At 43.5% G+C, this 23380-nt stretch overlaps 1 protein-coding gene across 10 annotated transcripts in view; it reads right to left on the bottom strand.

Moving 5' to 3' along the window:
* GPHN (gephyrin) overlaps positions 1-23380 on the bottom strand; it is a 2075463-nt gene that overhangs the window by 99033 nt on the left and 1953050 nt on the right. For all 10 annotated transcript variants that reach the window (XM_086937114.1, XM_086937115.1, XM_086937116.1 and 7 more), the window contains 2 exons: positions 10968-11060; positions 5659-5714 (listed from right to left, as the gene is read on the bottom strand). In XM_086937114.1, coding sequence (XP_086793240.1) covers positions 5659-5714; positions 10968-11060 — 149 coding nt within the window. The remainder of the gene's footprint in view (positions 1-5658; positions 5715-10967; positions 11061-23380) is intronic.

The raw sequence follows: 23380 nt of genomic DNA, 5'->3' as shown, positions 1-23380 counted from the left end.
GACTTCTGCCAGCCAGAGACATTTCTGCCCTCCTGCTGCTGAGCCACGCTCGAGCAGGGGAAGGCAGAACAATAGGCATTCTGTCACAGGCAGATGTGACCACCTCCCAGACAGGATTTGGGGTATTGGGACTGGGTGGGTGCGCTGGTCAGCGCCACGAAGTCTGCATGAGGGGCATATTTGCTGTCCCTGTGTATGGTTCAGTTCAAACCAGTCCTGGGAGCCGTTGGCTCCTGCTCTGGTGCAAAACTGTACAAAGGACATGGGAGTAACCCCCCCATCCACACCCTCCCCAGGGAAAGTCCCTGAATCGTCCCAACAATTTCCTAAGGGTACTTAAGGGCTTACCTGTGGGTGGGTCCCTAGATTCGTCATGGGACAAGATTCAGATCAGACACCACTTCTTCTACCGTCTGGGCACTCTGGACTTCGTTTGGGTTTGACTTGGTCTCCCTTCCAGTCTGCTGCATTGTCTGTGCTTGTGCACCATACAGGAACCTTCCAAGGCCTGTGGGTATCAAAGACACCTGAAGGAATCTTCCTTGGAATGAAGGAGTCATTCCCCTACATTTGCAGGCACCGCAACTAAGTCTACCAGTCTGCTGATCCTGAGCTCCTCCGGACTCCGTAAGGTTCGGCAACACAAGTGGTGGTCCTCCACAGCTACCGAGGCCTGCTCTGCCCTTTCTCCAAGTTTGCGCCCAGTATCCCTAGTGGGGGTTGCAATATCCAAACCCCTGTGCACCACATGAAATTGCAAAGGCTTGTTGGCTTTCTTCCAAGAAGATCTGCGGGCTACAAGTAGCCCCAATCTCAAGCACCTCTAGTGACCAGAATCTTCAGCCACATCATTGTGCATTGTGGCCTGCATCTTTGGTGAGCTGCTTGAGGTCCTCTCGCGACTACAGTGTCTCTGGCCTGTGGGTCCATTTTAGTCCTGGGCGGAAAATTCTGTTCCGTTCGCGGAATTTGCCCAAAATTCTGCGTTCCGTGACTTCGCGAAATTATTTGATTGTTCGCGTTCTCAAATGCGTGTTCGTGAGATATTTCCCCCGAGCACGCAAACAGTGATTGCGAACAGTAAAAAAGCATTGCGAAGAAGCAATTCCGCGTGTTCGCTGAATTTCTGCGTGTTCGCAGAGATTTTTTACCGTTTCGCGGAGATTTGTGTAACGCAATTACGCAAATTCCGCCCACCCCTAGTCCATTTGAGGGTCACCTTTGTTTCTTTTGGGCTCCCCTGATTGCTTGGGTCCTGCCCTGACTCCCCTGTTTGTGGTGAGTCCACCAGACCTTGCTGGTCCCGCTGTTGCTCCTTCTTCAATTACTGCGTTGGTTGCATTTGCCAAGGCTTGTTGATGCTCCTGCCAGACACCAATCCTTTGTGGGACCTTGTGCACAGCTCCCGGATTTCCTCAGAGTCACCTGGTCCTCACAGCTGCAGAGTCAAGGTCATCGTCATCACTCCTGCAACACCCATCGGAGGACATTCGACTTCCAAGTCTCATGGTCACTCCTAAGTGACGTAGACTCTGTCCCCTCTGCTTGCAGGTACCTCTCATCTAGAATCCACCTTCGGATTCCACCGGACACTTTTTCCTTCAGCAGCAGCACTTCCCTGAAGTCCTCCATTGGGTTCGACAGCGGTTTCCGACATCACTTCACACGTATGCACCCGGCTTCCCTGGTGTAGGTAACATGGGCACCAGGGTATCCACCGGTGGGGTGGCTCTCCAACCTTCTGTCTTCCACTGGGTTTCTTCAGGGTCCACTGCGAAGGGTCCTTAATCTTTAGAAATCCAACCAAGACTTACACGTAGACTTATATGGAGCAAGCAGTCGTGTTTAACACTGCACAAGCTCTCTGTGGGGTTCCTAGTCACTTACCTTGGGTGGTTCCTTTGGTTCCCAGCACTTCTACGTCCTCTCTACATTGTCTTGACCAGAGTCGTCGTTCTTATACCACTTTCTTAGTAAATGGTTTGCCCCCACCCCGGGACCCACTGTGTATTACGTGCTATTTACTGGGTTTCTTTGCAAAGTATTGTGTGCATTGTGCAGATCTCCGGGGAGGAGATAATTGTATGTGTTAGAAATTATATAACAAATACATATTTTTATAAATATCTTGAGTGGTTCTTTTTCACTTAAACTATACTATAAGATTGCATTCTGGTAAAACAAGCTGCTTTACAGTCCTTGTGGACTAAGCCTGAAGGCTGCTTTCCACTGCTACCATTTAGAGAGCTTTTTAATGTTGTCTAAGCCCTTTTAAATCACCGTAAGGGTTGTCTGAACTGGTGCAAGGTGACCACTTACATCATATACCAGGCCAGCTTCTCACAGAGTTTGTTCATGATACTACATCTGTCCCTTCATCACATTTGTCTAACACTCGGGCACAGGAACTACCTTGGACTTGCTCCAAATACTTGCATCAGACAACTTCACAATAAATCTTAATAAAAGCTCTTCTTTATTCCACCATATAGCTTCACGCTTATCCACTGTCCCTTTTCAAACACATGCTTCCATGCTCTTTCTACCCATTCAATTAATATTGCCTTGTAGATCTCTTCCTACGTTATCCTGTTTTAGCACCCAACTCTAGGTTTTTAGAAAACTCACTCCTCAATAACTTAAATGGAGGTTCACCTGTCAATATTCAGCTTTGTCCTGTACCCCCACACCAACTTCAATACAGCTGTCTTCTAAAAATAATCTTTACTTATCACTAAATGAATACTCTCAATTAACACCCTACTATATCGTTCAAGTAATCCACTGCCTTATGGAGACTATCAACCACTTGGTGGGGGGCACACCAAGATTTACTACAAATCTACTAAATTCCTTGAAGATTAATGCAGTTTTGGTCATCACTATATCCAAGGATATGCCCTTGCACATAAATTATTCCTCTAGAAACTCTACTCTCAAACTGTTCGACAAACTTAACTATTAGCCAACATAAAAAATAACCAATAACTACCAAGGCTTACTTAATTCAAAGAATCAAGCATAACAAACGGCAATATTTTCACGATCACCATAAGACATCAACACCAACATATGATTATGTACAATAATGCAAAGGTTTTTTTTTTGCATTGCTGAGCCGGATGGAGGCAAAGGGCAAATCAAGAGTTTGGGTAGTTATCTGTTTACTTCTTTTGAAAATGCCACACCATCCATGGTCTTGTCAATGTGAAGCTTTAATAGTTTAGGAATTGTCCTCATGCCATCTGCAGCGCCCAAGGAAGGGTTGGGGCAATAGGAAAGGACACACATTACAACTAGTCGTACAGAGGGCAAAGACTTTCTCCAAAGAAGAAAAGGCGAGGGGCTTCCAAACCAAACTCAAAACATTTTCTTGCCACTCAAATTTGTGTTAAGACAAATGGAGACGTTTGCCTGTGAACCTACACACCAAGACACACACCTGTAGCAGCTACAGAGGGAGTACATTAAACGCTTGGCCTTTGGCTTAATGTCAGGACTCTCCTTCCTTCCAATTTGAATGTTAATCCTGCTAATTATAGAGCATCATCATTAACATGATGCAACCGGAATAAATGAGTTTGGCGAACGTTGATTTCAAAGACTTCTATCCATTTAGAATTCTTGTATTGATTTGCAGACACTGGCTACACAGAACACCCTGCCTTTGTCAAGGGCAGGTCAAGGAGCAATGACTTAGCATTAGGGTGGGAAGTGATACAAAAACACAACTTTATCTGTAGAGTACTGCATTTGTTGCAAATGTTTTTAACAAAGGGAAAGGAATGATTGTTCTTAACAGGAATGGATACACATTTGGCTAGTTCGCTAACAAAAAATTTGCCGTAGCACACGTTCTAGAGATAGTCAGGACTCCAACATCCCAAATAAAACTGTCACATTCACAGAAACAGATCTGCAGAAATCATGGTCAAAGCCAATAACCTATATTGTAAGTGGAATACCTATGAAATCTAGCGGTCCCATTCTCTTGAACCAAGAGAAAGGTCAGGAGTCTGGTTAAGCCTGTAGACATGTTTGGTACTCGCAGGATCTTACGGGGGCCTGAATTTGTAATATTCAAGAGACTTTACTATACACTTATCACCAGTTACAGTGGTAGTGTAGCACACCACAAGAAGTAAATCCAGAAGAGGTTTTATTGGAGCATCCACACTCGGTGATGAAGGTTTACAACAAATCTTTTACACAGCATGCAATCACAACGCGGTCGTTATAACAACCGCGTTGTGATTCTGCATACCTTTACTCCGCAAGTCGGAACGACTTGCGGAGGGGGGGGGGGGGGTCGGGGCGAGAAATCCAACACCTTCGCTAGTGTCCGCACTGACTGGAGTTGGAATAGTAAATTATACAATTCCAACTTCCAGAACCCCCCTCCGCAAGTCGCTGTTCCGACTTGCGGAGTAAAGGTATGCGGAATCACAAAGCGGTCGTTATAACGTCCGAGTTGTGATTCCATGCGGTGTAAAAGAATGCGGGATATTGAGGTATATTCTCCACACTCAGCAGACAGGCAGTGCAACTGTCCTAAAGACTTCATGGAATTTAGAACATGGGTTCCGTTAAGCAGAAACACAATAGCATCCATTACATTGAAGAATAACAAGCCACGCGTTAGACTGACCCTGCTATGCACCTAAGCTGTGCTAGAACCCCTGACAGCAAACATTCTACATTGCAGGCTCACTATACATTACTACAGTTACCCTCTGCGACCAGAGTAGGGTTTGTATGCACACCCACATTGCTCACAAGGCAAAACATGTAATTATATATTATTGTATGCATTATGCTGTAAAACATATGCACGGATTAAGATTTTGCTTGCTGACAAATGACTGTTGATAACAAAGGGATATGCCTGATCAAATAAATATCAGAGTGCTACACCTCTCCCAAATGATATTTGGGTTTATATAACTTGTAAGGAAAGCCATCCATAGAGGGGTTAGTAGCACCATGGCATGACAGAAAAGAGGCATAGGAATAAAGATAATCAAGAACTGTCGTTGGACCAGACATTTAGAGCTTTCCAGGCCCATCTCTTGACGCCCATTCATCTACAGACCATGCAAATAACCAAATCTAGTAGAGGTTAAGTAAGGTAAAATGATTCCTTAACAGGTTCTTCAAAGGACTGCAAGGTGATGGGAGAAAGGATAAAACACATTTTACATGTAACTTTCTTCTATATACTTTTCACATTTTACGAGTGTAGGTTGTGCATTCTAAATCATAAATGTCACCCTTATAAATGCATCATAACAGCACATCCTTGCATAGGTTGTACGGTGCAACCACAAGGCGTCCTCTTGTCAAAGAAATGGAAAGTTCAGTGTTAAATTAGGACACTAACTGGTAGCGAATTTACCCTGAATACGCCCCTAAAAGGAAGAAAGCAATCTGCACCTTGAAACCCAACTCAAGAGTCCCATCCTCCTCTTCTTAACATACGAAAAAACAATTTGAATTTAAAAGGAGTACAATTGAGTTGGGTAACAAACAACTGTTACTCCACGCCAAGACACCCTTTCTGGGTGAACATGCGCTTTACAAATACACGTTATGTTGAGGGCAATGCTTTGTGCAAATCACATCTAGATTTACGTGTGGAAAATAATGGAGATATCTCACCTGCTCACCGGCTTGGGATTCCCCAATGATAAAACGATCCCCAGGACCGTCTGCCGCTGAAATACATAATGGGAAATGGAATCAGAACGTGAAAAAGGAGCAGAGAGTAGGGGATAGTCTGAAGAATGGCAAGGATGTGAGAGTAAATCTAAGCACAAAGTTTATGCGACAGCGTTCCCAATTCATTAAGTTTGCATTGGATTCTCGCTTCTATAGAAATTTGGCCTCCGTGTCACGGATAACGACTAATCCCTTGTATAATTAAATTCTTCTACAATACTGATTTTTTGTGATTATTTTTCAAATCTGGAATCAGGCTAGTTCCTACATCAACGGAAAATCAATATTCTGCTCTGGTTTACTTAAATCCCTGACTTCACAATGCTGGTGTTTAAATAAGCCCCTGACGTCACAAGGCTCTACTTGTTTTTTATTTTATCTTGTGATACACCAGCAAATCAAATCAAGTAAACAAAGAACAAGCTCACCACTCGGACTCTGTGGCCTGAGCTAATCAAGCAATGTATATCTTCCAGAGCAGAGGCTAAAATGTGTGCGTATTGGGGGGAGGTGTTATGGGAAGACTGTCCATTCTGTTAACCTACAAGGAGTGTGGGTGGGCTTTGCGCCATGATCTTATGCAGCTCCTAAGTACGTTGATACAAGGTTGATCTGGTTAATGGTAGTTAATCCTATAGATTTCAAGAAACAATACTTGTACTGCCAATGGGTGAAATGCCTATATATAGGCGAAAATGTCAACTTGGATTTAGAAAATCCTTTGATATACACACACCCACCCACCCACCCACCCACCCACCCACACACACACACACACTTACACTTCGATCGTATTGAGGATCAGATTCCTGACTACTTTTACCTCTACATAGATACCTTTAGCATCTGAATTTTTTTACAAAATGGATACAGACTAACCCTGCTACATCAGCGACTGGCATACTTTGACTTAACACCAGCATCTCTCAAAAAAATATTTGGCTCTCGGAACCAATGACTATATATGCCTTTTATCAGAGATACTAAGATGGACATCACAGTCATCGTATTGCTGTTGGACTTGCCAGCGAGTACAGGACCATACCATGGGGCCATCTCTAGTGATTCATTTGTACTAAAGAATCAACTTCACCTAGTGTTAGCCTTAAGTCACTGTGTGACGAAACACGAGTCGGTTAGTGTATGTACTGAAGATTGGCCTTTTTAAACTGAATGTATGGAAGATTAGAGATTTTCCCTTTCTCCAATAAACATTTATCATTTGAAGCAGAGCTATGAATCTCGAATTTATGAACCTATTGAATCAATATGGACTTTGAGTACTGTGGTGTCTTCTGATGTCTGATATACACACATGATGGAATGGAATGGAATGGAAATAGATTTATTGAGCGCGATTGCTGCCCAGGGGCGTCCAAGCGCTGAGGTAAGAATCAGAGGGACAAGCGGCGTGACACATTAGAGCTCGGAGGCTTGGGTAAATAGTAAAGTCTTCAGCTTTTTACGGAATGACAGCAGGTCCGGGTTGGAACGGAGTGAGAGGGGGAGGGTGTTCCAAAGTTTAGCGGTATTCAATGAGAACAGCCTACCCCCGGATCTGGCTCTCTTCACTCTAGGAACAACTGCCAGGAAAGCCTCAGAGGAGCGGAGATTCCTATTTGGGTAGTAGGGAATGACAAGGTTGCTGTTAATTGCGGGTCCTGTTTTCCAAAATGCCCGGTGTGCAATGCACAACGCCTTGAATGACACTCTGTGTTTTACTGGCAGCCAGTGAAGACTTTTCAATGCAGGTCTGGCTGACTGGGCTCGTGGAATCTGTAACAGGGTGCGTGCTGCGCAGTTTTGCACTACCTGGAGTTTCCGGAGAGTCATCTCGGGAGCCCCCACATATAGAGCATTGTTTGAGTCAAGGCGGGACTGGATGAGGCCTTGGACTGCCACTTTCTTGGCTTCTAGAGGCAGAAGTGGAAGGACCTTCCTTAGAGTTTTGAGGATGCCAAAGCAGGTGGCGGACAGCTTGGTAGCCTGGGTGGAAAAGGACAGCTTACTGTCCAGCCATACTCCTAAGCTCTTGACACTTTCCTTGGGGGTGGGGGGAGTGCCCAGAGCTTGGGGCCACAAGGAGATAAAAGGTATTGGCGAGGCTGGGCCTAGAAGCATGAGCTCTGTTTTATCTCTATTTAGTTTGAGGGAGGAGCTGGTCATCCATTCCTTGACGTCCTCTAGGCAGCTCAGCAGGCCTCCTTGGGGGTGACTGATGTTCTCTTGAGCCAATGATACCACTAACTGAGTGTCGTCGGCGTACGACACAATTTTGATGCCGTACGGTTCGACGATTCAAGCCAGTGGTTTCATGTAGACATTGAATAACACAGGGCTCAAAGAGGAGCCCTGTGGTACTCCACAGCTGAGAGGCTTGCTGGTTGATATTGTGTCGCCATCGAAGATCTGAAAAGATCTGTCGGACAGGAAGGAGCCGAACCACCTTAGAGCGTCGCCAGGGACTCCGATGTCCCGGAGACGGTTCAGCAAGGTGGCATAGCTGACCGTATCGAAGGCGGCGCTTAGATCAAGGAGGATCACTGCCACTGATCCTCCCTGATCCAGGACCCTTCGAGATTCCTCGGCGACCGCTAATAAGGCAGTTTCGGTGCCATGTTTCGGCCTGAAACCTGTCTGGGAGGTATCCCAGATGATCTTGGTCCTTTCATTTCGCAGTAGGGTGTCAGACAGCAATATGGCACCAACCTCAAAATTCTTTCGAGTGTTATACATATCATTACTGTACCCACATTTATTTTTATGCATATGAAATGCAATTGTAACTACCACTACTACCAAATTGTAATTTGTTCACGTACCTAGTTTGTTTGACCATATCTGGATTACATTAGCATAGAAGGGGTAGAATTAGGATTCATTTAGTGGGACAGTGCTAAGGTGCTAAGGACAAATAACATTTAACAGTTTTGCTCTGATTTGCTGAAGTAGTAACTTTTTCCATCACACCACAGTGATTCTGCAGTTGTTAAATTCATAGGTTCAAGCAATGCATATGATTTAGATGCTGATCGATGCTCTCTTGATTTACCTACTCACTCGGGAACTTCTGACTTTGCATTTCTCTGTATGCCCTATTTATTGAAAGCCTTCATACCACTTATATGTCGGGAGTACAATTTGCAATATTACATACTAATGGAATAGAACAATTAATACAAGTCACTTGTACTACAAGAAACTAATAAAAAGCATCAAAGTAAAATAACACATTTTGCACAAAGCAGCAGCACTTTAACTGAGGGTCTAAGAAACGTACAAGCTAAGAACTAAAACCTCCGGGGACGATCTGTCATCTGAACAGAAACGCATTGCAACATAATAATATCTCACATTTTAATGGATGACTCTATTTAGTTTTTTTATTATATTTTAAAAGGGAGTTGTAGGATTTTTATCGTTTTAGGGCAATAATAGGCAATGGTCAATTTGCTTACATTTCCTTTACTTTAAAATAAGGGGTCAATATTAAGAATAATGGAAAACAGTAATTATGAGAGTCAAGGACTTGCAAGACTTGTACTCAAATTTTTTATTTATTTTAAGTATGTAGCACCTTTTGTGATGTAAATGAAGGAATGTACTTTTGCGTAATGATTTGTATTGATTATATACCTAAATAAATAAAATACGAAAGCCTTCATAGCATTGACTCTGTATTGCTTATTTTTGAATTCCTGTAATAAAACCTTTTAACTATTCTGCAGATCTATAACTCCATTATGGGCGCTAGGCCCTTTTACTGAATTGAATTCATCTCTGATATTTTGAAGTGTTGAGAGGTGCCTCAACAGGGGGACACATTGTCTCATAAAAATGTGGTTTAACACCATATCCGATTTGTCCAATTGTGGGCATTCTGTGGAGGTAAATATTTGGGTGTGTCTTAGGTTTCAGGTGACCCCGCAACCACAATGCATTATTGAACAAACCCAAATGCAATGTGCTTCACTACAAAATCAGGATCATCATAGGGTGTTTTATGTTTAAGTACAGTAAATATGTCATTGCATTCTAAATCATCTTCTCCTGGCTACCCACAAATGACCTGAATTACAACGGTATTAGACAAGTGCATGGGGTTTGTGCAGTGTTAAAGTGAGGGTTACAGATGGGAAAGACAATTGAGATAAAGCTGTTGGATCAACCTGTCCCCATTAAAGTTCACACCAAAGACCAAAACAGACAGTGAGTAGGCCCAAGAGCCTTCCCAATGTGGGATCATGTCGTTTTTTTCTCCAACTCCTGGACCACCTATTGAACAAGCTGGAGCGTAATGAGGTTTGGGAAGGACACTAGAGGAGAAACAATCTGGTTAATGCGAAGGGAGACATTTAGGGATAAACATTCGGGTTTGCTGTTAAGAGCTATGATTCTTGTCAAGCAAAGCTTGTTCCACTAAAATAAAATTTATAAATACTAAACAATGTGGCTAAATTGAATTAGACCCTAGACACCTGAGAACTAGTTTGACCAAATCAGGGGCTATTTACATTACTCGTATGTCAAAAGAAAATCTAACATTGAATTCAGTTTTTTTGGGCCTTCTCCTGGCCAAGGATGGAAATCCTAAACTGAAAGGGAGGAAGACTCACTTGGGACGCAAAAGAGTTTAACGCCTTTCCACGAGGGCCCCAGCAGACGCACCAACCAGCCTTCCATCCACATTTGGAGGAGAACTGCAAGTACCACAAGGCACTCTGTTGCCGAAGCAGAGTGTGGCTCAAAGACACGCCCATGCAGGCGGGCTTGATTGAATAAATGCAGGTGTTTCAAACTCCACGCAGCCAAGTCCTTTATTTCTGGAGGCTCGTGATCAAGGGCGGTGGCCCGAAACATGTTGAGCTGTTTTTACCGATGGAAGGCTGGTTGATGCGTCTGCTGGGGCCCTCGTGGAAAGGCGTCAAACTCTGTGTGGCCTCTTCACCTAGGGCAAATTGATTTGAAATAAATAAATATATAACCCGATCCACAATATACAATTATCCCCAATAAAATAATCATATTCAAGCTGCAGAATAAGGAACACTAACCAAATTAACATTTCAAAGCTTCGGTTTACATGATCCCAATATTATGCTTTCATGCAGATATTGGACACAATTCACCAAATTAAAAGAAACAGTAAACCAACATTAGAAGTCAATCAACCCCCTCTTGTACAGGTTCCACAGAAGTCAACTTTATCCCAAGACTAGAGTTTGATTGTTTAAACAGGCACCACTTACCTCGAACAGCATAGCCATCTTTTACAGACGCAGGGAATGGCGGGAGATTGTCTTTTGCATAGACCTCTTGAGCAAGGACTCGGCCCATGCCGTCTGGAAGGAGAAGAGAAGCATAATGCTTGTCAGGCAGGCAAACGCTAACACACAAGTTGACAGTGCTTCACACAAAGGATGGTGTGTAGTGCATATAAAACTGTCTCACACTGATCTATACATTAGATTACAGCAGTGGCCGGATGTACGCAGGAACTCGACAACAAACTTCACAAAGCACAGAGAAACAATTAAAATGATCAACTTCAGCAGATGGAACAGTCCTCCATGCTTTACCGCCATATCAAAGACTGAGGCTGGTGTGAATGCAGTCACTGAAATGTAAACTGACATGTTGATATTTTCTTTATCATAAATTATTATTAGTTGAACATTTTTAACACACAGCTATCCAGAGGGGTTTTATGACGCAGGACAGACGCAGAAAGGGTGTCACAGGACAGATTTAAAATAGCCAAATTTTCAATTTTTTGTGCAAGACAAGTAATCTATTGCAGTTTCTAAGATGGTCAAGCAGAGAATTCGACAATTAGGCAAAAGAGCATCCCTTCATGCGGGTTAGACGGAGCCTTGGCACAGAAAATAAAGCTTGACTCGAGGATCTCAAGTATCGAAGAGGCTGATAAGGAACGACCAGCTCCTGAATGTATCGAGGCGTTAAGCCATGTCTTGTCTTAAACACATAACACAGTGTTTTAAACTTAATGCGTTTAGAGACCCTGAGCCAGTTCCTGAAACAACCTGTTCTACACAAGAGAGGTGTCCAATGTTGGTCCGTATGGGCCGCAGCCATGCCATTTTTACAGAGTAACCAGTGACTATAGAAATGATCAGTGATTATATTGATTGAAAGTAAACGTATAGTCTAACAATGACCTTCAAGTCATGGACCAAAGGTGTACTAACAGGGGTGTGGAATTTAATAAAATATCTACTTGTCCATGGGGCAGGGTGCTTCAGAAATCTACTTGTGCTGTAACAAAATCCACGTGTCCCTTTAGTGCAATGTAGTGCGGCTATAAATTATGGCAGCAATCTCATTATATAAGAGATCTGATATAGCCTCTCTGATTATGCCAGGTCTCATACCATAGTTATAGTAGTATATGTTGCCAAGATTCTACAGATCTACATACTGGGTCTGAAGGTAATGGTAATCAATAGTTTCAGGGTTAGAATGCCCTCTTGAGTCTGTGCAAACCCACTAACTTGCATGTTTTAAGGGTTTTCAACAACTCTTCTCTAAGTTTTTTCCATACTGAGATTTGCAGGAAATTTTCTCCTGACAATGGCAGACGTAAACCTTCTTCCAGAGTTGGGAAAAAAGTGGTGGGAGGAAAAGTGAACATGCAAATTTGCTCATGCTAAAAAGCAGTCCACAAATATTTTCTAGGAGTACTATTCTGACCATTTTTGGGAATTCCCAAAAGCTATAGCTGCACTTAATGCACGGACATTTACCATGGGTGCACTTTTGAGACTTTCTTTAATGATTGGGCTCCTAATTTGGTCTGGCATTGACCATGACCTTTTGCGTTAATTAAAATTCAGTCGGTCTCTCTCTCCCTCTCTGTATTGGCTGGTTTTACTGTGAGGGACAGCATTCTGCTCTTTCACAAGGGGCAGATCGGCACACAAAGTAGTTTTGTTCAGTGCAAGTAACTACTGTGGCAGTGTGTGCTTTTTGAGACCAAAAACAAGTTTTGCTTTCGCCAAGGTTTTTAATAATGGGGAGGGCCTGGCAGCTCCCACACCAATAAGATTTTACAAAAACCATGCCAAAACAATTCACACATTGACAAAACTAAAAAGCTGACCACCAATTTCAGACCTACAGGCTTTGCCAATGCTTGTTTATTTTTGTTTCCCATAATCATATTGAAAAAGGTTATAATGATTTTGCATTATGAATATTTTTTGCATGTAACACATTACTAAATGATGCTGTAAAGAAATGGTACCTGAAATTTTACAGTAGTTTAGCTAAATGTTTATTTTGCCTGCTTTCATTTTTTAATGAACATTTTATTTAGAAAGCAAAGAATAATCAATCTTGCTTTCAAGCTTCTGGAAATATTTCTTTCAAATCAGAGAGCATCATACATAGCCTCATATTACTAAACTTTGAAAACCTGTGTACACGTTTTTATACTGGAACCACGGTCAGTAGTGCAGTGAGTGCTTACAACATTTACTTCGAGCACTCACCCTAATAATAAAGGCTTTCAATTAATGAATACAAGTTTGAACAGTATTAACATATGGACAAAAATAGTTCCTTAAATGCAGACAGTAAATGTAATGTAAATGTATAGGCATTTATATAGCGCACTACTTACCCGTAGGGTCCAGTGCACTTCCCTGATCCATAATGTGGCTCTGCAAACTGGCAACCAAAGGTTTTGTGCTGCAGGGGGTTGGGCCTACTTGTCCCAAGGACAATATATACATGAAACCTTGTTGCCCTTGACCCCAAACAATATGTCCTGGGAGTCAGGCTATATGAATTCAACATCCCTGACTAATTTGCTATAGAACAAGACTTTTGTTTACATTTCTTTACTGATTTTCATAACTATTATGTACATTTAATACATGCTAATGTTCACAATACTGTATACTACACATTAATTTGTATACGTTGTTAACTATGACAATAATATATATAAATAAAACTTTTCAAAAGCTCGCCATCTTGAAATTAACAAGTATACACACATCTCAGACCCCAGTGGGCAGAGTATTCATCTTACTTGTGGTGTATGGAAGTTACTCAGAGGGCTTATATCTAATATAGAGTGCAAAAGTAGTGTGGAGGGCTGGTCGCGGGCCGTGTTTGTTCTGCGTTTCATGTGGTGGAGCGATGGCAGTGATGTGAGCGCATGTTAAATTGTGGATTGATAGGGTGAACACATAACAGACAGATCAGGAATAGCAGACTAGTTCGCCACATACTACACATGACTATTCCTCATCTAGATGTGCAACCTTGACAGAATGTCGCAAATTTCGAAGAGCTATCCCACTCCCAGTTCTTACAACTGAAGACAGGGCCCTCATTGAAGGTGACCTGACTCAAGAGGAAATAATGCAGGTAATCCGAAACTTGAAAACAGGCAAAGCGTTCGGACCAAATGGCCTGCCAGTAGAACTCTATAAGCTTAACTCCATAAAACTGGCCTCATACCGGTTATGGATTTTAGAGGAAAGTAGAGACTGGGGAGTAATTCCAAGAGACCAACAAATAGCTAGAATTACCTCTATCCACAAAACTGGGAAACCCCCAGGAAAATGTGCCTCATACCAACCCATATAGTTCCTCAATGTAGCAAACAGGATTCTGGTAAAGGTGTTAGCCTCCCGTCTGATAAAAGTGATTGCGGGACTGGTCCACACGTACCAGTCGGGATTCTTGCTAGGTAGACACACTGCGCTTAACCTTAGGAGATTACATGGAGGACTTGTGTGAGAAATGAAAACGAGTCCTGTGCACACAATAACAAATTGGTTTGCTCTTTAGTAAGAGCTCAAAGGTTTAGACAATGTTCAAGAAAGGAGGTCGAGATCCAGCAACTTAGAGGTGATTTTTATAGTGCAGGTATGATCAGTACATACGAAAGTACAACAAGCAGACACGTGTTTTGTCACACCGTGTTGAGGATGTGACTCTTCAGGGCTGTTGGCAATCTAAGAAACACGAAATAGGTGCCAGGTCATGAGATTCTCGACCGGGCTTCGTGAAGTGATAGTGAAGTTTCGAGCGGGATGAGGCTCTATATAAAGGCTGCCGAATGCGGTGGCCCCAGGATGCGCCGCCCCGTACGGCGACCAGCAGGTAGAGGTACACGGTTGTCCGCACGGCAGCTGCTTAGTGTGAGTTCCAGTACCTGGAAGCCACCGTTGTCCACACACCTGTGCCCCACTATGACCTGCTCTCCATACAGGATACACCGTCCTGAGGTTTTCCGTCTTGGTAACCTTTCCACTTAGAGCCATTACCCGCTCTTATCGCCAACCACAAACACTAAGCCGCTGCTGTGTGGACAACCGTGTAACTCTACCTGCTGCTCGCCATACGACCAGAGGAAAAGTGTCCGGATGGTTCCAAGGGTGGATCGAAGATCTGTAGAACCTGAAAGCGGAAGGGACAGAGTCTGGGTCACTTGCCAGTGACCAGGGCGGCGATAGGAAGATGCCACCAGATGTCGGGTGATTTCAGGTGAGAAGGTGACGCTTGTCTCTTCAGCCACGAGGACCAGGAGGCGTCGAAGACGACCAGGAGCTGGATTTGAGCTGTCCCACGAAGGATCTAGTTGACTGCGGCATCGGTATCTGGATTGGACTCAACAAGCCTTGGCAAACGCAACCCACGCAAGAAGTCTGAGGAACTTCTCCTTTGCAGAGAAGTTGGAGCAAGCCTGGAGCAACCAGGAAATCAAGTTAGATTCAAAGAAAACTTTGAGATACCTCGTGAAGTAGGTGCAGCTTGCAAAATGCAGGATTATCCAGGATTTCCGGTCCCACGTCTCTCGTGTCCGCCACGGGTCTCAGCTTTGTTTTGAGCGAAGGTCGGGTCACAGATGTCTGGAAGTCCATGTCCTGTGTCGCAGATTCTTCAGGATTCGGTGGGAGCTTCGAAAATGCAGACCAGCAAAGTTGCTGTTGGTGCCTGTTTGAACTGGGTTGGTCACTCATTGACCACAAGGGAGATATCTTCCGTCTTCCAGTCGAAATGGAATGTCAGAGGTCCAGGATAAATGTTTCAGAGTTTCGGCCAGGGTAATCTAAAGTTCTAGGGACTGGGTTCCTATACTTATAATAAGTTTAGGGGCTGGAATACCTTTAAGGTCCCTCCTATGGGTGGACCTGGGAAGGGGGTGGTTACACCCCTTTCCTTTGTCCAGTTTTGCGGCAGAGCTGGGGCAGAGTGCCCGAGCAACCGGTTTGAACTGGGAAATGCATGGACCACCTTGTGTGCCCTAGGCAGTGTCTGGAAAGCCTTCACGAATGCAGCCCTCCCTGCCCAAATACCCTAAAGCCTGTCTGGGTGTGCCAGCACCTCCCTGGACAGGAAACCTATTGTCCAGGCCTCCCCTGCCGGAGTTTCGTCCAGCAGCAGAAGGGCAGACTCTCGTCTGTGGCAGCAGCATCCATTTTGTGATGCTGAGGCTCTGTTTAACTTTAACTGGGTAAACCAGTAACTACATGTCTTCTCCCTCCAGAAGGGTGGGATGCTACCCCCCGCAAAGCAGGTGGGGGGGGGGGGGGGAGATTAGTATTCCAAAGTGTTTGACACCTTACACGACATGTTTTGATAAAGCCTAACCAAAGTTAGCATTAACCGCGAGGATTATAATGCACTTAAGAGTATATGGTATGGCTATATCATAGAACAGCTATAAGGAGATGGTTCCGAAAGCTGCAGAGGGGCTCAGCTCATGCTAGGGCACCCTCTCACATAAAACCAATGTCGTGTCTGGCATATCTACTATGCTTGTCTAGTTATCCTGTGGAATGTTATCTTTCATGTGATGTCATGGAATGCTAGGTACTGGACTCTAGGAGTCAGTTGATAGCTGGGCTGAGCAAGTAACACACTGCTCCTGGTGGGGTTTCTTTCCTCCTTGACTTATACTTGTAACCCAAACTTGGAATAAATACTCTGGCATATCTACTATGCTTGTCTAGTTATCCTGTGGAATGTTATCTTTCATGTGATGTCATTGAATGCTAGGTACTGGACTCTAGGAGTCAGTTGATAGCTGGGCTGAGCAAGTAACACACTGCTCCTGGTGGGGTTTCTTTCCTCCTTGACTTATACTTGTAACCCAAACTTGGAATAAATACCTTAACCTTTCCACTTCGTCTGATTCCTGATTCCTACACCAACACTACAACCAAGCACTCTACCTCCAGGATTGCCGAGGTCTGCCTTAGGAGTGACTTACATACGCAAACAGAAATTTACAGCATATCCCTCTGTATACAAGCATTTTTTTCACTATAGATATGTACCTATCTTTGTGTATTACTTTGTATAAACATGCAAAATAATTATGTTGTTGATAGAAAAAAAAAAATCTTTGGTCTACTTGTACATACTTCCATTGTGCATCTATGTACTTGGATCTGTGTGTCTGTTACTTTTCTCCTGAAAAAGCGTATCCAATGCACTACCCTATTTCTCATCCTGTGCCTCTATCAATATCTTTACTCTACCTATACTTACCTCCTTTATGTATCTATATACTTTCAGTTTAATTATGGATCTATATATTTATCACTTTCTTCTAATTTAGCATTTCCAATGTACTACCCTATTTCTCAGCCTATACTTCGTTCAATATATATTTTAGCCCAACCTTCGGACTCATCTTAAACTTCTACTATTTTCAATACATCTTCTAGCCCAAACTTCTACTACTTCCAATGCACTACCATATCTCTCATCCTATACATCTATCAATATATCCTGCACATCCACTCTCTCATTTATCCCAAACCCCATATCACTACTATGATTGCCAAAATAACCCTTTCTAGACTCTCTCCTACTCTACCCCTCCTTGCATCATCTGACACTTCTTTTACAATACAGATCCCCTAAAACAAACCTTTCTAAACTCTTCCCTCTGAGTCCTCCCCTCCAAAACTCATTTTTACTCATCCAAATCCTCCTCCTACTGCTAAGACCTGAAAAAAAAATCCTTCACTCTTTTATCCATCCACTATCCTTTTCAATCGAAATTAACAGATTAACATGTTCACTTCTCAAATTCCATATTAAACTATACTAATATACTACCCAAATAACTGAATAACATATCCACTACTCAAATTACTTCATATTGGAGGTAGTTTTCAGGGCTGGGGGAGGGGGGGTCGGGGATGATTTCAGTGCTTGGCGGTTGGAGGTGGTTTTCCGGGCTGGGAGGGTTAGAGGTAGTTTTCAGGGCTGGGGGTGGGTCTGGGGTAGTTTTCAATGCTTGTAGGGTTGGAGGTAGTTTTCAGGGTTGGGGGGAGAATCAGGGTAGATTTCAGTGCTGGAGGTAGTTTTCAGGGCTGGGGAAGGGTTCGGGGCTAGTTTTCAGGGATGGGGGTGGTCGGGCATAGCTTTCAGGGCTGATGAGTTGGAGGTAGTTTTCGGGACTGTGGTGTTCAGGGCTAGTTTTCAGGGGTGAAGGGTGGGGTGGTTTTCAGGGCTGGGGACGGGGTAGTTATCAGGGCTGGAGGGTCAGGGGTAGTTTTCAGGGCTGGGAGGGTCAGGGGTAGTTTTCAGGGCTGGGGGGTCAGGGATAGCTTTCAGGGCTGGGGGGTCAGGGATAGCTTTCAGGGCTGGGGGGTCAGGGATAGCTTTCAGAGCTGGGGGGTCAGGGATAGCTTTCAGGGCTGGGGGTCAGGGGTAGTTTTCAGGGCTGGGGGGGGTCGGGGTTGTTTTTGGGGAAAGGGGTTGGGGTCGTTTTACGGCTGGGTCGGGTAGTTTATTAGGGGTTGGGGTATTAGGCCTCCGGGCAAGAGAAGGGGAATGGGGAATTGTGGAAGTTTTTAGGGCTTGGGGAGGAGGAGGGGGTAGTTTTTAGGGCTGGGCCAGGTCAAGGTACAGGGTTTTAAGCGTCAGGGAGAGAGGAATGGATAGTTGGGGTCGTTTTTAGGGCTTAGGGGAGGGTAGTTTCTTAAAATAGGGGTTTGCCTAAGAGCAGTGTAAGGGGTTGGGGTAGTTGTAGGGACACCACAAGGGGGTGGAAGGGGTCGAGGTAGTGATTAAGGGTTAGGGATAGCGTAGGGGTAGGGGTATTTTGACCTCAGGGCAGAAAGGGGGGGGTCGTGAGAGTTTGTAGCTTAGGGCGAGGAATGGGGGGGGTCGCAACTTTAACGCTGTATACCCCTTTACCATTCATTCCTTTACCACAAAATTACATCGTAAAAGCATGCGTGGTATAGGAATGAGTGGTTAAGATGCATTTATTGTTTAGGTTGCATACATACAACCTTGTCCAATAAACAGGATCTGTTCCCAGCTCTGTGCCACAAGTAGCCCTTAATCTATAATTATATATGTTAATGTTTTTGGACAAACATTTTTTGAGATCCTTTTTATTTTCTTTAGCATACTGGGAACACTTAGAATAGGTCATTATCTCAGCACACCTGAAACTGAGCACTGCCACAAGGCCCAGGCTCAATTTGTTGCTGAAAGTAAAGACTACTGCTAAGAATCCAACCCTGAAGCTCACTTGTAGTTACAAATGTTAGTGCTGACTTTTGCCTCTGTTGGTTTTCTACTCAGCATTTTGAGCAACTAGGCACAGGACATGGAAGAGCACTAAATGAAAGTACAAGTCTTTAGGCTAGTACATCTTTGCATGTTTTTACCTCAAGGAACAAAACCAGCCAGGCAAACAGATTTGATCCAAGGCTTCTTTGTCGCTGCAAAGTAGATGAGAAGGTTTCTTGTGACATCAGAAGATGGACCCATCTCATCCAGGAAGTCTTTGTCATTTTTACAAAGATGTCTGACTAAATGCTTTTTGCTGGTAATGTGGAAACAGTGCCTCAAGAGAATGAAAGGGTCATCGCCAAGAAGCCTATTCACACCAACGGAAGTGCGTATGTACATACTGATGTGGGCATCCACGTTCTTCAGTCATGCATGTTAGTCCTTGTAAGAGTCAGCCCATGTGCAAGGCATGCACATTTATACATTCAACTGTTGTGTTGTGTGCGCAGATGCTCTTACCCCTGGCTTTCAGTCTTGTGGCTGACTTTGCAGGGTGCAGGTTCTGGTCATGCATAAGGGAAGATCTTCAAGCTTATGCTTTATATAATCATAAGTTGACAAAGGCACATTTCTACCTCTTTTTTTAGGGGTCACCACAAATAAAACTTTTAGAACACAGGTTCAAACTTATTTTTTGTGAATAAGTCAACAAACCTGGCATCTGGACACAAGTATGTTATGTGTCCAGGGTTATGAAACGTATTATTTTCAGGAACTCTGAAAGGTGTAGACTTTTCTCCTCCATGCTACATAAAAGACAGCCCCTTTCATGTTCAGTCATGGTAGCTGTGTTTCAATCTACAGTGTTTAGTATAGGTGCACGCTTGGCCGCTTGTGAGTTGGCGTCTTATCTAATATTGACTTTCATCTTACAGGTCGCATTTGAGACCAACACACGTGAGTGAACATCAGGCAGTTCTACACGTGGTGTTGGTGATGATAGCTACTAGATGTACAGTAGATTTATAATGAGTCGTAGGTGGGACATATTTTAATATGCAATTTGATTTGTTCCTCTAGGTCACACTTAAAATATCCAGCACACGTGAGTGACTTTCAGTTATATCTCACAGGTGGTGTTGGTGATGGTAGATAGTAACTTGATAGATGCACATTAGATATTTATGCTGGTTTTTTGTACCTTGTTCCACAGATGGCTGATTGGTTGGTCTATCTAATGTAGTGTGATTCAGTTGACAATAGAAATTTGTAAGTATATATCTTGGTACTAGTGGTGATTATTATGTGAACTTAGATGATTTTATCTATGGTTTGTTTAGTGTTGTATAGATTATTATTGTCTTTCTAGTGTGAGCACACTGTACAGTCTTTTCTTTGTTTCACAGGTTTTGTAACACTGACATTATGTATTGTTGTCTTTGTATATTAGATGTTATTGTGCAACTATTTGTTCTGAAGATGGTCCCAAGGATTTGTGCCACCAGGGACCGAAACGTCGACGTATGAACACCGTTTTTGCTCAAATCATTTAATTTGGTTTTGTACACTTATTGAAGACATGCAATGAACTCTTGAACATGGTTATTTGTAAAACTCATGTATAATATGAAAGGTGCTCCCCCTACCAATCAACATTGTTTGAAATAATTGGTAGTTTGTTTTGCCAGAAATGAATTGACAAAAGTATATGTATTATTAAAGAACTTTATCTTTTTTGATAAACCGTTATCATTTAAAGCTCCTGTGACTATCATAAATTAAGTGTTCATGGATATGACACGATTGAATACTGAAGTTGTTGTATAAATGATTCCTTTAGGGACTTCTCTTTGCGATTGTTATCAATCTACAGTGAGCTTGACCCAGCATGGCAATATACAAATTGATCGAAAAGATGTACTCACGTCTGCATGAAACCTGCTTCCAGATCCAATTTAAATGAAATATTAACGAAGGAATAAATATCCACAATGCATTACACAGTAGCTGACAATGTGGGTTTGACATATTTAAGCACACTTGAGACGATCAGTAATTTGTGTCCTTCACCTTAGTGTATAAAACACCATTGGTCATTAGTGGCATAAAAAGAAATTCTGGAGTTTTATATAGGGCAAACTCAACCCGAAGGTATCGGAGCGCTTTACAAGAGCACCAGTTGCGTTACAGAACACATTCATTTTGTTAGGCACGGGAAGATTGTGATTTGCCCAGATTCACAGGATATTGAGCATCGCTGCAGAGACTTTACCTGGTTCCCCACCTTCGAGGTCGACGGCTCTAGCCGTTAAGCCACATCCTCTCCCCATCCTACATTTCAAGCCACTGCTGTCGTTTTATAGGAACAGAGACTACTGATGAAGGCTTTGGGCGTTTGTTTCAAATTGTGCATTATTTATAGTGTGCAGGGCAATTAATCTACACTTGAAATCACATGTGTAGACTGACATGGAGATAATTCTATCGAAACGCATTTGCTACAACCTGTTAAAAGTATTTTTGGGCTTTTGCTAATTAGATCTCAATTGGGCCTCAACTCCATCTTGTCAAAAATGGAAGTTATATTCTCAATGTTCTTTCTCGGTTTAGTTCTCTGCTGTACATAGTTAAGCAAGATTCCACTGTTTTCGAAGAAAATTTGCTAGAGGGCCTTCTGCTAACACTTTCTCAAGGACCTTACAATTGCATACCGTATTGCACTCACTCAATGTTATACTGTTTTTTTTGTATCGAGTTTGTTTCAACACCTCTAGATGACATTAGGTCATGAGGCTGAATCGAAATTTGCCTAGCTTACGTAACGGTAAGTTTCAATTCTATTAAGGACACGGAGGCGAGGATTATGCTATATCTTCCTTCGCTTTATTAACATAAAGAAACCACAGCAGCTCAGGAAAAGATATAATAAGAACAAAAAATGCTTTAAACATAAAGCATTGACGTAATGTTCAACAAAAAATCAACAACTCCCAAGAGTCTCTTTGCTTATAATAATAGTCCATAGTCCTTTGTCTCTGTCCATCATCACTATATAACCGGACTTCCCATCATCTTCCTCCTCTTTCTTCGCGCAGATCACGCTTAAGCCTCATTGGTCCTGTTTAGCACCGTTGTTGCCTGCCAAAAAAGGAACAGCATCAGCGAGGTGGCCCAGGAAAAATGAGACAACAAGGCGAGGAGAATTCAGTGAACAACACAGTACCGACAACGTAAAGGAAAACGCTTTACTTACTGCCATACGGGTGGGTAGAGACACCACCGTAGTCCGGGTGGGATAATCCTCGCCTCCGTGTCCTTAATAGAATTGAAACTTACCGTTACGTAAGCTAGGCAAATTTCGATTCTATGTCAGGACCGGAGGCTTCAGATTATGCTAGTTTAAAGCTTACTTACCACCAACTGAGCCAAATCCACCACCGGCTTAAAATAAAACCTCTTGAAGGTGGAATCCAAGGACCAGTCCGCCGCTCGCATAAGGTCCTCCAGACGAGCACCCACCGAGAATGCCTTAGAGGCCATGGCCCCCCTGGCGGAGTGTGCTCCAAAGAGAGAAGTATTGATGCCCGCTTCCTGCATGACCCAACGCACCCACCGAGCAATAGTGGGAGAGGAGACAGCTTTGTGTGGCTTCCGCAGGGCAATCAACAACTGACGCTCGCCCGGAGGGCGCAGATCCAAGGTCAGGTCCTCATATGCTTTGAGGCATTGCACGACACACAACTTAGGAGTGTCAGTAAAGGCTGGATAAGAAATGGAACGCGACGACGTCTTAGTGCGTCGGCCCACCGTAAAGGTAACCCCATCCGGGGAGAAAATGCGTGCAGAAACATCCAGCGCGCGCACGTCCGAGACGCGCCTACAAGAGACCAGACATCATAACATGGCTAATTTCGCCGAGAGCTCCTTAAGAGACAGATAAGAATTCGCTGGCCACGACAGGAACAGATTCAGAACCAAATTGACGTCCCAAAGGACGGAGTACCTGGGTTCTGGCGGCAGTGCGAGGCGAACCGCTCGCAGAAGCCGGCACACAAAAGGGTGTTCCCCTACCGGATGGCCATCGATTTTATCGTGGCCCGCAGAAATCGCCGACCGGATAGCATTGATCGTCCTATACGCT

Source organism: Lissotriton vulgaris, chromosome 9 (genome assembly GCF_964263255.1).
Source record: "Lissotriton vulgaris chromosome 9, aLisVul1.2, whole genome shotgun sequence".
Taxonomy (NCBI): Eukaryota; Metazoa; Chordata; class Amphibia; order Caudata; family Salamandridae; genus Lissotriton; species Lissotriton vulgaris.
The sequence above is the reverse complement of the archived record's forward strand: the minus strand, read 5'-3'. Positions and strand labels throughout refer to the sequence as shown.